Below are 13,992 nucleotides of genomic sequence, written 5' to 3'. Positions count from 1 at the left end.
CCAATTCACCCAATCTGCACATCCTTGGACTGTGGGAGGAAACCGAGCACCAGGAGGAAACCCACACAGACACGGGGAGAACGTGCAGACTCCACACAGACAGTGATTCAAGCTGGGAATTGAACCTGGGACCCTGCAGCTGTGAAGCAACTGTGCTAATGACTGTGCTACCATGCCCCTCCCCCACCCCTGCGCTTCTAGGGAGAGCAAACCTAAGGTACAGTCACTCACTCTCATGCACCTTTGGTGTTTTGTGCACCACACATCTACGAAGTGCCTTGGAATATTTTTCTACATTAAAATGCAATAAAAGCACAATTTCTTTCTTGTCATATCTGGAACCCAAAAGGAATGAGGGATTATAAGTGTAGCCAAGAACGTCAACAGGATAGTGAACAGGTACAACCGCAAAGTACAAAGCAAAGGATGCAAAATTGGAATATTACCGAGGAAGCTGCATTACTTGTCTGTCCAAAGTTGGTTAATTAACAGAGAGAAAGGCAAGACCGACAGTTATCCTATTTGTAATAAGATTTTTTTAACTTCAGAAGAAACACAAATCACGTGAACTGGCAGGATGACAATCAAATAAAGACAGTTCATTTCACTCATTCGAAGGCTGATTCTTACACAACTGATACAATAAGTCTGAACTTCATCTACAATGGCATTTAATACGGAGTACAATCTTCCAAAGATTACATTGTGCTTGTGTGGCAAGTGTAATTTTATATCTGAAATGCTGCTTCTTCACTTTTTAACATGTTTTGAACAGTTAGGCCAATTGACCTTCTATTTGTGTATCTGGGAGGACTAAAAACAGTACAGAAAGCATTAAGAGGGAAATCAAGAATTTGATTTCCAGACCAGCTTGTCAATTTCATAATTGTAGACATGTTGTAAGATAAGTTCACTCCATGAAATAGATTGCAAATTTGAATTAATTTATTACAAAATTTATATTTCATCGCTAAAATTATGTAAGGGATTGTAAAGTAGACAGACTATTTACAAATTGTGACTTGGTCTGTTGTGAAATGGTAAACTTAGATGCCAAGCTGGATTGTGGAACGCAACTGAGAAGTGTAGTGTAGAAATTTTCATAGCAACACAAATAGGAACATGCCAATGAAAGGAAAAGAAACTCACACATGGGAGCATAGGAAAGGCAAGCATGGTGCAGGGTAAGGCAAAATTTGAAACGGAACGTAACAGAATGCATTATGCAATATTATCTGAAAACATTGAAAATAGATAATTATACTTTTATCTATGTCTATTAAGAAAAGGAAGTTCTAACTGCTGAGACCACTGAAGCCTGACAATTGTGCAAGCTCAACAGATCATAGAGTCTGATATGTGGTCTTTTGAAAGACCACAGTATTTGTGTAATGTAACGCTCTGTGCTTTTATGTAATAATTCTTGGAAGGTAATGAATGAAGCTGGAGTTATAAGTAGCTGTCAAACTGCACAATCATCAGTGTCAAGTTTTAGACGGTTTCTTACACGTCATAGCATTTGAAAATGAAAAATGAAAATCGCTTATTGTCACAAGTAGGCTTCAAATGAAGTTACTGTGAAAAGCCCCTAGTTGCCACATTCCAGCTCCTGTTCGGGGAGGCTGGTACGGGAATCGAACCGTGCTGCTAGCCTGCCTTGGTCTGCTTTAAAAGCCAGCGATTTAGCCCAGTGTGCTAAACCAGCCCACAATGTAATAATTTCCTCTACAATGCATTAAATGCATCATATTTAATGAATGGCAATCCACGTGCGTGACACTGAATTACTATTCTGGATAGCCCTTTGAAGACAACAATTAAAATGCTCCATGGAAATCCCATTATATAGATTATATTTAGAAATTCCTGAAACAAATAAATTTCAGACCAACGGAATGTTTTTGGATTCAGGGAGCGAGCAAAGTGCATCTTGCTAATCCACAATATTTCATACCTTCTCCTCTTTTCCTGAAGTCAGCTTCAGTACGTTGACTCCAACAGCGGCCAGAGACCAATTAAGCTGGTTCAATGCCTAATGAGCAGCAATTACCCAAGAGATAAACAATTTTGATAGCACTGCACGCCCCACGCTTTCAAAGAACCTCAACTACTCAGAGAAGTTGGCTGCAAAGTGGGAAATTGGATAAGATAGAATCTGAGGGTTTTCTCGGGGTCTTCCACTCCGCCTCCTTTGAGGTTCTTGTCTCAGCAGCACACCGATACCCCAGTCACATGAAGGCTTTCGGCACGCTGATTGTTTTTCCATCCTCCTCAACCCATCCGCAAACTATAATTAAATGGCGAACCTGGAGGCAGCCTGCTATTTGGTCACTTTCTGGAAAATGACCAGGAAGGTGTGGTGCTCCTATAGTGAGATTACAGACCCTTAAATGGTACCAATGGTCAGAAACATGCAATGTCTGGAAAATTCAGAGCAACAAGTCAGGTGAACGCGGGATGAAATCTCTACCTATGTTTTGTATCTATAAAGTGTAATATGTGGAGTGCAGTCAAAACAAGTGATGAACAAATTCTCAAGTATGAAGAAAACAATCCTTTGTCACTTTCTTGAATTGGGCACATGAACAGCACATCCCTTTAAAATTATGTTACATTCTCATTCTTCAAACAGAACCGTGACCAAATGATGCTATTTGGAAGATGCTATTAAAGGACTATTTTGAGCTTGACTCTCCATCTGCCATTACCCAATCAAAAGGTTGGAGGGTCAAGTGCCTTTTTTGGGTCCGAAAAGAAAAATCCAGGCTGGTACTCCAGAGTAGTATGGAAGGAGACTTGTAGTATCAAAGGAGCTATCTTTTGCCTGATATGTTAAACGCAGAAACTGTCTACTCTTTCAGATTGACATTAAAGATCTCATGCCACTATTTCAAAGAATGTTAGGCATGGGCAAGGCAGACCTACTTGGGACCTACCATGTAATGTATATAATAGTTATTGTAAATAAACTAAGTTTCTTTGAACTACTCGGCGTGGACTCCTTCATGACATTATAAAAAAGTCCATATTGAAAATGTCTGAAGTGGTGGTAGACTCCTCATGATTCAGGTAGAGTCCAAGCTACAAGTGACTTCTTGTGGATCCTTTCATTACTGAAGAGCTCGACATGGATGTCCACAGGACTTACAGTTCATGTAGATGTTGTTGGTGCTTGGATAAACTTCTGAAGCTGCACCACTTCTGGCCATGTTGGATTTTGAGAGCTTGGTGTGGATGGCCCCAGAATCATGCTGAACCAAATTTCAGCCCTCATCTCCACATGGGCCAGTCAGTTGTAGTGCTTTCCGAGAGGGGTGGTTTGCAATTCAGAAGTTTGTATGGCTGTTTTTCAAGGTGTACTTGTATCGTTCATGCTGACCACCTTGATGTTGTGTGTTCTGAGACAGGTCCCCATTGAAGATGATCTGCTAAGAGATTCTGTAGCCATCCATGTGGGTCTGCTCATTTAAGTTCAATTTTCTCCAGGATGGTATTCATGCTGCTCCCTCCTCAGCCCAGCACTACGAAGGACCTCGTTGTTTGTGATTTTGTCCTGCCATAGAATTTTCATGACAGACATGCAGTGTTTTTGGTGGTAGTGCCCAGAGCTTTGATGTGGCACCAGCAGACTCAGGATTCTATACCATACAGCAGAACAGAACGAACAATGGACTGGTAGTGAGAGATTTTAGGCTTTTGCTTACGCATTCTGCTTCCAGACACAGCCATGGAGTTAACCATAGGCAGATCTTGTTTTCTGGATACATGCACTTTTCTCTTCATCAATAACGACGTCCATAGAAAGGACACTACCAAGGTATGGAAATTTTTATATAACCTTTGACTAAAGTCACAAATAGTTATGCCTGGTACTTCATGGGATGTGCCTGGTGCTGGCTGAAACATAACATCTTTCTGGAGACAGTCATTTGGACACAACTGATTTTGGCAGAACCTGTGAACTTGTTCACCATAGGTTGGATGCCTTCACTGTTTAAAGCAGTTTGGGTATCTGCATACAGAAGCCCTTTGATTACTGCCTCTGTGACTTTGGCAGAGGCACACCGTCTGGAGAAATTAGAGCTTATCTGAACGAAGCCTAATGTTGTAGCCTGCAGGCAAGCCTCCATAAGCAAACAGGAGATTGAAGTGTTCGGGAGCTAAAACGCAGCGTTGCTTTGGTTGTCACAAAGGCATCTTACCACAGGCGCAAACACATCCAGCCATGCCATCATGCAGTTGGTGCAGGATTTTGAAAAATTTGTATAGGCATCTTAGCTTGGAGAGCAAATACAACATACCATAGGTACATAGGAACATAGGAGTAGGCGCCAGGTCGACACACAGTTAAAAATTTTACTTCGGTCAATCAACACCATACGTAGGTCCTGATTTACTTACAGCCATCTTCAAGAATATCTGGGATCAGGATAAAAGTTCCACAAGGCCTCAGGAATGCCAACACAGTAAGCATCAGGAAGCATAAAGTATCCCAAAACATATATTGCAACTACTGAGGAACCAACCTGTTTTCACTTGCAGGAAAGATCCTCACAATAATTCTATTAAACCACCTAATTAGACAGCCTCATAGATGGTGTCCGCCGAAATCATATTGTAGTTGTAGGGTTAACCATGGGACAACTGATATGATGTTGCAGCAAGACAGCTACAAAAGAAATGCAGAGGGTAACATCATGGACACTCTCATCTACCCTGTTAGCAAAATCTCTTCAAAAACAAACTTCATTACTTAGTCAGATATAACCTACCCCATGCAAATCCATGCTCACTCTTTAATCAGTTCACACTTGTTCAAATGCATAGCGACTCCATTCCTGTTATCAACTCTGTCCTTGTGGGTAGATTCCAGATAGACCGGGTCTAATCCAAAGTTAGAATACATTTAGCTTAAGTTCAGTTGCTTTAATATTTGCTATGATGTGGAGATGCCACACTATATTGGGATGGGTACAGTAAGAACAGCTCTTACTGTTAATACTTGGTCGCATTATGAAAAATGAAAATCGCTTATTGTCACGAGTAGGCTTCAATGAAGTTACTGTGAAAAGCCCCTAGTCGCCACATTCCGGCGCCTGTCCGGGGAGGCTGGTACGGGAATTGAACCGTGCTGCTGGCCTGCTTGGTCTGCTTTAAAAGCCAGTGATTTAGCTTGGTGAGCTAAACCAGCCCCTAAACCAGCATTAAACCAAAATGTACTGAAATAATATGAATAATTTACAAATAGCAACACATTTAACTTGTTCTTAGATTAAGATACGTCTTCAGATAGCAAGCAGCTGGCTATCTGATCTTCCTCGTCCATTTTTCTCTTACCAGAATTTCAACAAAACTATAAATCTGAATGGACAAACTGATTTTAGTTTATTAATATTTTGAATATCCTTTATAAGTACAGCTTGACTTAAAATGAAAAGCTGCTCTACTGAGAGAAATCATTTAATGGTTCCAAGAATTGTATCCGATTTATGTCAATTACTTTTACGAGAAGAGACCATATTCACCTCCCTTTACCCATAAGTCAGGACTTAGAAGGCCAAAGGAAATGCAGAATGCCCCATAAATATAATTGACTACCAAGAACTTCAGTAAACCATTTACATGTAAGCCACCAATTTGCTTTCCCATATTGAGTGCTGAACTTCCTCTATTTGTTCATGCTAGTATGAGTCAGTTAGGCTTAGTGAAAATGGAACTTTGTAGTGATCCATGATAAATGAGATTAAAAACGCAAATGAAAGACTTGAAATTCAATTAACTTGCTCAAAAAAGCAGTTCATAATAACCTTCATCCTAAATCCAAATTACATTGAACTCAAAATTACACAAAATTAAATAGTATTGTAAAGTACACCATGCGGTGTTCGACTGTCACTGATTTAGCAGTTTGTATTATATTAATAAGATGCTCAAAACTATTTGTCAAAAATGTTTTCAAACAATACGTTCTTTCTTTCTTTTTATTTATTTATTTATTTAAATTTAGAGTTCCCAATTCATTTTTTCTAAGGAGCAATTTAGCGTGGCCAATCCACCTAACCTGCACATCTTCGGGTTGGGGGGGGGGGGGGGGGGAGACTCACGCAGATACGGGGAGAATGTGGAAACTCCACACGATGACCCACAGCCGTGATCGAACCTGGGACCTCGGCGCTGTGAGGCAACAGGGCTAACCCACTGCACCAACATGCTGCCCGGTTCTCTCTTTATTAAGACTATCTTCATTCTTCAAACAAGAGTTCTCCATAAGAGGTCTCTTCCAATCAGTTTCTGGGAAATATGCCCTCAGCTCTCTTGGCGGAAATCACACTCAACACAAACTTCAGTTCTAGGCCCAATCATCTTCAGTTGCTTCAGAAATTATGCTTCCTCCATCATAACGTCAGAATTGGGGATGTTCCCTGGTGATTGCACCATGTTTTATGCCATTCGCAACTCCTCAGGTACTGAAGGAATCTGTGCCCAAGTGCAGCAAGACCTGGACAAAATTCAGGCTTGGGCTGATGAGTGGCAAGTAACATCCATGCTTCATAAGTGCCAGGCAATGACCATTTCCAACAAGATACACATGAATCAGATGAGAGGGGAAAGCAGGATTGTGTCAAGTGAAGCAAGAGAGGATGATGCCTGCATAGCTCTCTGCTCTTAAGATTTTAAAACTTATTAGAGGAAATTATAGAAGAGAAACTATCCTCCTGGACAAGATATACGTCTTAAAGCCATATCACCAGTACGGTAGCACAGTGGTGAGCATTGTTGCTTCACAGCGGCAGCCACCCAGGTTCGATTCCGGCTTGGGTCACTGTCTGTGCGGAGTCTGCAAGTTCCCCCCGCGTCTGCGTAGATTTCCTCCCACAGTCCAAAGAATTGCGGGTTACGTGGATTGGTCCGTAGTGTCCAAACGTTAGGTGGGTTGCTGGGTTACGGGGATGGGGTGAAAACGTGGGCTTCAATAGGGAGCTCTTTCAGGGGCAAATGTAGACTTGATGGGCCGAATGGCCTCCTTCTGCACTGTAAATTCTATGATTCTATGATCTGCACCACGAGGAGTCTAACACAGGCCTACACCGTAAAACATGTTCACCATCTGACATAACGGGAGGAGCATGTCAATGATATTGTATTATTCCATATTGACAGACAATGAAATAGTCAGCCCCCTGTTTGGGGTCAAAAACTTTGGAACAGGAAGCAAAGGTCACATACTGCAGTATCATCAGCACCCAGAATACATAGCCATGATAAGTGAAATGACTTGGGTGGTCTGTGACTTGAAAGGTTGAACCCACAGAGGTCTGCCATTATAACATAACTGAATGCACAAAACCGGAGTGTGGCTTTATCTTGGACCACCAGGACCAAACTGGACTTTTGACAGTAAATAGAGGAAAATAATTTCCTTTTTATTCAGCTTACAGATGGAAAGGAGAATATTACAGAACTAATAGCTATTAAGAACGTCAATTTGGGAATTTGATCATCTTTTATTTCAGATAATTATTGCTTTACCCCTACTTCGCCAGTTCATTCTTACACGGTATGTATGATCATCAATTTAATCTCACAGCCAGGGATGATATGAAGGAACAACTGCATAAATGTGTTGCTCGATTTGGACATCATTTTCTTCCATTGCTTGAACACCTGACTAAATTGACAGAAAGGGGACTTCCGGTGGCGACCATGGTGTGAGTGGTCGCACATTTGGTAGCTCCCGCTCGTTGTGGACCTTTTGCCCCAATTTACGGTGGATTTGATCGACAAAAGGGACTGGTGAAGTAGAAGACGAGGATTCCCCAACAGTGTATGGATTTGTGGACCAGAAGTGATCTGAAAAGAAGAGAACGTTGGTCGAAGACGGTAGTGGAGCCTGCGACACAGGGGAATATGGTGGAAAGTCAGGGGCCGATGCTGCCGGCCCAGTGGTCAACGGAGCAACTGGTGGTCTTTCTCCAGGAGAAATTTGCTCAGCAGAGAAAAGAATACCTGGATCCGATTAAGATGGGGATTGATCGTGTGGAGCAGACTCTGGAAACCCAGGGCCAGGTGATCATAAAGGTGGAAGAAGCGGTGGCTGAGAACGACGATCAGCTAGCCGTGATGGCGGTGGAGATGGGGCTGATTAAGGACCACCAGAAGAGGCTGCAAGATAAAGTGGAGGACCTGGAGAACAGATCGCGTAGACAGAACCTGAGGATCGTTGGTCTGCTGGAGGGCAGCAAGGGATCGGACGCAGGTGCATAAGTGGCGCGTATGTTCGAGAAGCTGCTGGGGGAAGGTGCGTTTGCTTGGCCCTTGGAGGTGGACAGGGCGCTTATGAGGAAGCTGCTGAGGAACGAGCCGCCGAGGGCGATGGTGGTACGAATGCACTGGTTCCTAGATAAGGAACGGATCTTGAGGTGGGCCAGGCAGACGAGGAGCTGTTTATGGGAAGGAAATGAACTGCGTGTCTATCAGGACCTGGGTGTGGAACTGGCCAAAAGAAGGGCGAGCTTTAATAAAGTGAAATCTGCCCTCTTTAAGAAGGGCGTGAAGTTTGACATGTTGTACCCAGCACGTTTGTGGGTCACTTATGAGGGCCAAGAACTTTACTTCGGAACGTCAGATGAGGTGATGAACTTTGTCAGGGACCGGGGATTGGCAGGTGATGGAGGACATTGAACTTGGGGGCGAGTAGTTGTGTTCATCATCAGCTGTTAAACTTCTTTTTGTCTTTTGTTTTTGTATGTATTGTTTTGTACTAAGTTTGGGGCCGATGCTCAGTTTTGTTTGCAGGTTAGCTTTGTTCTTAATGGGGGATGATGGGTGAAATTATCTTCTTTGTGTTTGTTGGGGATTGTAATGTTTGCATATGTATGTTCGAGAGGGGGGGGGAAAGAGAGAGAAGAGATCAGTGGTGGGTAGGATGCTTGGCACCATGGACAGGGGCTACCAGGCTAGGCTGGGCGGGCTAGCTCACGGAAGCGCAGTGAGGGGTGAGCAGAGTGATAAGTTTGTTGAGGGGCGGGAGGGGGGGGGGGTTGGGATTGTTATTTTGTTATGGGGGGTGGGGGGGGCGAGGGAGAGGGAGGGGCTATTGATCAGCTGACAGGGGAGGGACTGGTGCTTGGCGACAGAATGGGGGTCGATAATGGTGGGCGCCCGAGGGCAGGCCTGAAGAGCCGCGTGCTCGCGCATCTGAAGAGTTTGAAGGCAGACGTGGCACTGCTACAGGAGATACACTCGAGGGTGGTGGATCAGACTAGGCTGAGGAAGTGGTGGGTTGGGCAGGTATTCCATTCGATGCTAGACTCTAAAACTAGGAGGGTAGCGATTCTGATTAACAAGTGGGTGCCAAGTGGGGAGCATTGTGGCAGACTCGGGGAGTAGGTACGTTGCGGTGAGTGGGAAGCTGGAGGGGATGCTGGTGGTATTAGTGAACATCTATGCACCAAACTGGGACGACGCGTAGTTTATGCGGCGGGTGTTGGGGAAGATTCCGGACCTGGACTCGCATAGGCTGATCACGGGGGAGACTTTAATACGGTTATAGATCAGAGGCTGGTTTGGTTGTGTTCGAGGACAGGGAGGGTGTCAGCCGCGGCAAAGGAGCTAAAGGGGGTTTATGCAACAGATGGGAGGGGTAGATCCGTGGAGGCTTGGATGAGGCTTGGATGTGGGAGGTCCTGGGACGGTTTGGGTAAGGCTTTGTAGACTGGGTCCGGTTGCTGTACCAGGCACCGGTGGCGCTTGTACGGACGAACCAAGTGAACTAGGAGTATTTCAGGCTGCGCGGGGGACGAGGCAGGGATGTCCACTCTCCCCACTGTTGTTTGCCTTGGATATAGAGCCATTGGTGATGGTGCTGAGAGGCTTCAAAGGACTGGAAGGGGTTAGTCCAGGGGTGGGTGAAGGGAGCATCGGGTCTCCTATACCGAACTTTAGGAATTATTACTAGGCGGCAAATATAGCCATAATCAGGAAATGGGTAGTGCGGATGGGGTCGGTGCAGGAGCGGGTTGAGGCGACGTCATGTAGGAGCACAAGCTTAGGAGCACTGGTAACGGCACGTCTGCCGTTCTCGCCGGCTCGGTACTTCACAAGCCCGGTGGTGTTGGCAGCTGAGGGTGTGGAGACAATGGAGAAAGCATATGGGAGTCGAGGGCGCGTTGTGGGCTCCAATTCGTGGCAACCACCAGTTTGTGCCAGGGAGGTTGGTCGGGTATTTCGGAGGTGGCAAAGAGCAGGGATTGAGAGGCTGGGGATCTGTTTATCGATGGGAGATTTCCTTTAGTGAAGGATTTGGAGGAGGAGTTTGAACTGCCAGGAGGGAATGTGTTTTGCTACCTGCAGTTGAAGGACTTTGTACGAAGGCAGGTTTCGACCTTTCCTCTTCTACTGCCCCAGGGGATACAGGATAAGGTAGTTTCGAAAACGGCAGTGGGGGACGGGAAAGTCTTGGAAATTTATAAATAGCTCATGGAGTGGGAGGGAACCCAGATAGGGGAGGTAAAGCGCAAGTGGGAAGATGAGGTGGGTAAGGAGCTAGAGGCAGGTCTATGGGAGGATGCTCTAAATCAACACGTCCTCATCATTTAGGGCAGCACGGTAGCACATGTGGATAGCACTGTGGTTTCACTGCGCCAGGGTCCCAGGTTTAATTCCCTGCTGGGTCACTGACTGTGCGGAGTCTGCACGTTCTCCCTGTGTCTGCGTGGGTTTTCTCTGGGTGCTCCGGTTTCCTCCCACAGTCCAAAGACGTGCAGGTTAGGTGGATTGGCCATGCTAAATTGCCCTTAAGTGTCTAAAAAAGGTTTTTTAGGCATAAAATGGTGATACGGGAATCAATTTGCGTGGACCAAGTGAAGGGACACCAGTCCAGATCTTTAGAAACATAAGTGAAATTCCTATCACCACAGAGATCGTAACAGTAGCACTAGGTCAGGGACAGAGGCAAATTCCTGTCAGCATGGATCCTAGGAAGGTGCAGTGTTCTTCAGAGCAACCATGAGGCCTGTGATTATGTTCTGCTTCATCTGAACTGGCCGTCCATTTGAAGATGCGTAGTCTGTAGGGTTTTGTTAATAAGTATACATTAATTTTGTTTCCTCTTACTAGTTAAATGATAAGTTATAGCTTATAGATAAGCCTTTATTTAATTGACAAGCGTATTTTTAATTTTGAGTTGTTCAATAAACTTGGATATTACTTGCTAATTCAGCATCTCTAAATTTATCCCTAAGCTTCTCTGTAAATGACACATTTAATAGGGTGGGCTACTCTTAACAGGACTTTATATATTTTAGATTTGTTCCAGAGAACATTTGGCCACCAAGTCCTTACAACTCGCCCCAATGTCTTCCTTTCTCATTAAGAAGTCTTACAACACCAGGTTAAAGTCCAACAGGTTTGTTTCAAACACGAGCTTTCGGAGCGCAGCTCCTTCCTCAGGTGAATGGCGAGGTATGTTCCAGAAACATTTATATAGACAAAGTCAGAGATGCTGGACAATGCTTGGAATGCGACCATTCCATCTGCATAGCAGTTTAGTTCCTATTCAAAAGCAGTTCAGTTCCCATTCAAAAGGAGTTGAACAGATTAAGTTCCGGCTGAGTTTGGCTGGCTATCCTACAGAACAACACACTCTCTCCACCTTCAAGACACAACATCCTCCCCGTGTGTGCGTGGGTTTCCTCCGGGTGCTCCGGTTTCCTCCCACAGTCCAAAGATGTGCAGGTTAGGTGGATTGACCATGATAAATTGCCCTTAGTGTCCAAAATTTCTGTTAGTGTTGGGTGGGGTTACTGGGTTATGGGGATAGGGTGGAGGTGTTGACCTTGGGTAGGGTGCTCTTTCCAAGAGCCGGTGCAGACTTGATGGGCCGAGTGGCCTCCTTCTACACTGCAAATTCTATGAAAAAATTCTATGAAATCGGTGTAAAGAATGAGAATAGGTGTGCTCAATTATGTAATTTTATGATGGTATTTGCGGTCTCTTGTTGAAGCCTAGGAGATCTCTGGGCAACTGGGGACCCTGAAAGTTGGGAGTGTGGTTGACTGGAATTGGATTCGCGAGCAAGTTAATGGAAAATTAAAGTTAGAACAGTGTGGTCCATGGATTGGTGATGCACTTTGAAATCCAGGAAGAATCTATCAACGTGAAGTCATCCCTTCAGATGGAGAAACAGAATGCCAGAGCATTATTTAAATGGTTACAGATTGTGAAACGTTGAAACACAAAGGGACCTGGGTGCCCAACTACACCAGTCACTGAACGCAAGCATGCAGCTACAGCAAGCTGTTAGGAAAGTAAATGTTATGTTCACCTCCATTTCCAGAGGACTGGAATACAAGAGCAAGAATGTCTTACTGCAGCGGTACAGGGCCTTGGTGAGACCACACCTGGAGTACTGTGTGAAGTTTTGGTCTCCTTATCTAAGAAAGGATATATTTGCCAGAGAGGGAGTACAGCGAAGGTTCAGAAGAGTGATTCATAAGATAGCAGGATTGTCTTATGAGGTGAAATTGGGTCAACTGGGCCTGCTATCACTGGAATTTACAGGAATGAGAGAGGATCTAACTGAAATGTATAAAATTCAGACAGGACATGACAGGCTAGATGCAGGGTGGCACGGCAGTGCAGTGGTTAGCACTGCTGCCTATGGCACTGAGGACTCTGGTTCAATCCCGGGCCCGGGTCACTGTCTGTGTGGAGTTCGTACATTCTCCCCATGTCTGTGTGGGTCAAGTCCCCACAACCCAAAAAATGAGTTTAGGTGGAATGGCCACTTAATGGTGGAATGCCACTTAATTGGAAAAAAATTATTGGGTACTCTAAAGGTTTGATTCCCGGCTTGGGTCACTGTCTGTGTGGAGTCTGCACATTCTCCCCGTGTCTGCTTGGGTTTCCTCTGGGTGCTCCGGTTTCTGCCCACAAGTCCCGAAAGACGTGCTGTTAGGTGAATTGGACATTCTGAATTCTCCCTCTGTGTACCTGAACAGGCGCCAGAGTATGACGACTAGGGGATTTTCACAGTAACTCCATTGCAGTGTTAATGTAAGCCTACTTGTGACAATAATAAAGATTATGTTATTATTTATAAAAGAAAAATGACAGACTGGATGCAGGGATGTTGTTTCCTCTGGCTGGGGAGGTCTAGAACAAGGGATCACAGTCTCAGGCTATCGAGTAGGCCATTTAGGACTAAGATGTGGAGAATCCTCTTCAGTCAGAGGATGGTGAAACTTTTGAATTTTATACCACAGAAGGCTGTAGGGGCCAAATCACTCAACATATTCAAGGAGGAAATAATAATAATTATAATCTTTATTATTGTCACAAGTAGGCTTACATTAACACTGCCATGAAGTTACTGTGAAAGGCCCCATGTTGCCACACTCCACCACTTGTTCATGTACACTGAGGGAGAATTTAGAATGCCCAACTCACCTAACAGCACGTCTTTCAGGGCTTGTGGGAGGAAACCAGAGCATCCGGAGGAACCCACGCAGACACTGGGAGAACGTGAAGACTCCGCACAGACAGTGACCCGATCCGGAATCGGACCTGGGACCCTGGTGCTGGGAAGCAACAGTGCCAACCACTGTGCTACCGTGCCGCCCATGGTTTGGATACAGTTCTAGACTCTAAAGGTGTCCAGGGGTATGGAGTGAACACTGGATGGCATTCAGGTAAGAGGGTCAGCCATCATTATACTGAATGGTGGTGCAGGCTCAATGAGCCGAATGGCCTGCTCCTGCTCCTATTTTCCATTATTCTATGTTCATACTCCTTAGTCAAGAATCGCCAGGCAAGAATGAACTGTGCCAGTGAACTATCTGGATTTGCACTTTAAAGAGATTCTACCATATGATGGGTGTCTTTACTTTTGCAACAGAAGCATTTAAATTGACTGACTTCAGTTGTCAGTGGACAGCAGACTCAGCATCACAATCTCATTGAGGATTTTTGTTGTGCTGCGGCATGTGGGGT

The 13,992-nt window shown here is 44.7% G+C and overlaps 1 protein-coding gene across 2 annotated transcripts in view; it reads right to left on the bottom strand.

Annotated features, from left to right (window-relative positions):
• The window catches only part of atg5 (ATG5 autophagy related 5 homolog (S. cerevisiae)), a 251,269-nt gene that overhangs the window by 91,015 nt on the left and 146,262 nt on the right, over positions 1–13,992 (bottom strand). The window contains exon 7 of one of the 2 annotated variants that reach the window (XM_038799246.1): positions 7,486–7,851. The exons of the other annotated variant lie outside the window; for it this stretch is intronic. Coding sequence (XP_038655174.1) covers positions 7,552–7,851 — 300 coding nt within the window. The 3' untranslated portion in view covers positions 7,486–7,551. Of the gene's footprint in view, positions 1–7,485; positions 7,852–13,992 lie in introns of those variants that run through there. 2 annotated transcript variants of the gene reach the window in all.

Source organism: Scyliorhinus canicula, chromosome 6 (assembly GCF_902713615.1).
Source record: "Scyliorhinus canicula chromosome 6, sScyCan1.1, whole genome shotgun sequence".
NCBI lineage: Eukaryota > Metazoa > Chordata > Chondrichthyes > Carcharhiniformes > Scyliorhinidae > Scyliorhinus > Scyliorhinus canicula.
The sequence above is the reverse complement of the archived record's forward strand: the minus strand, read 5'-3'. Positions and strand labels throughout refer to the sequence as shown.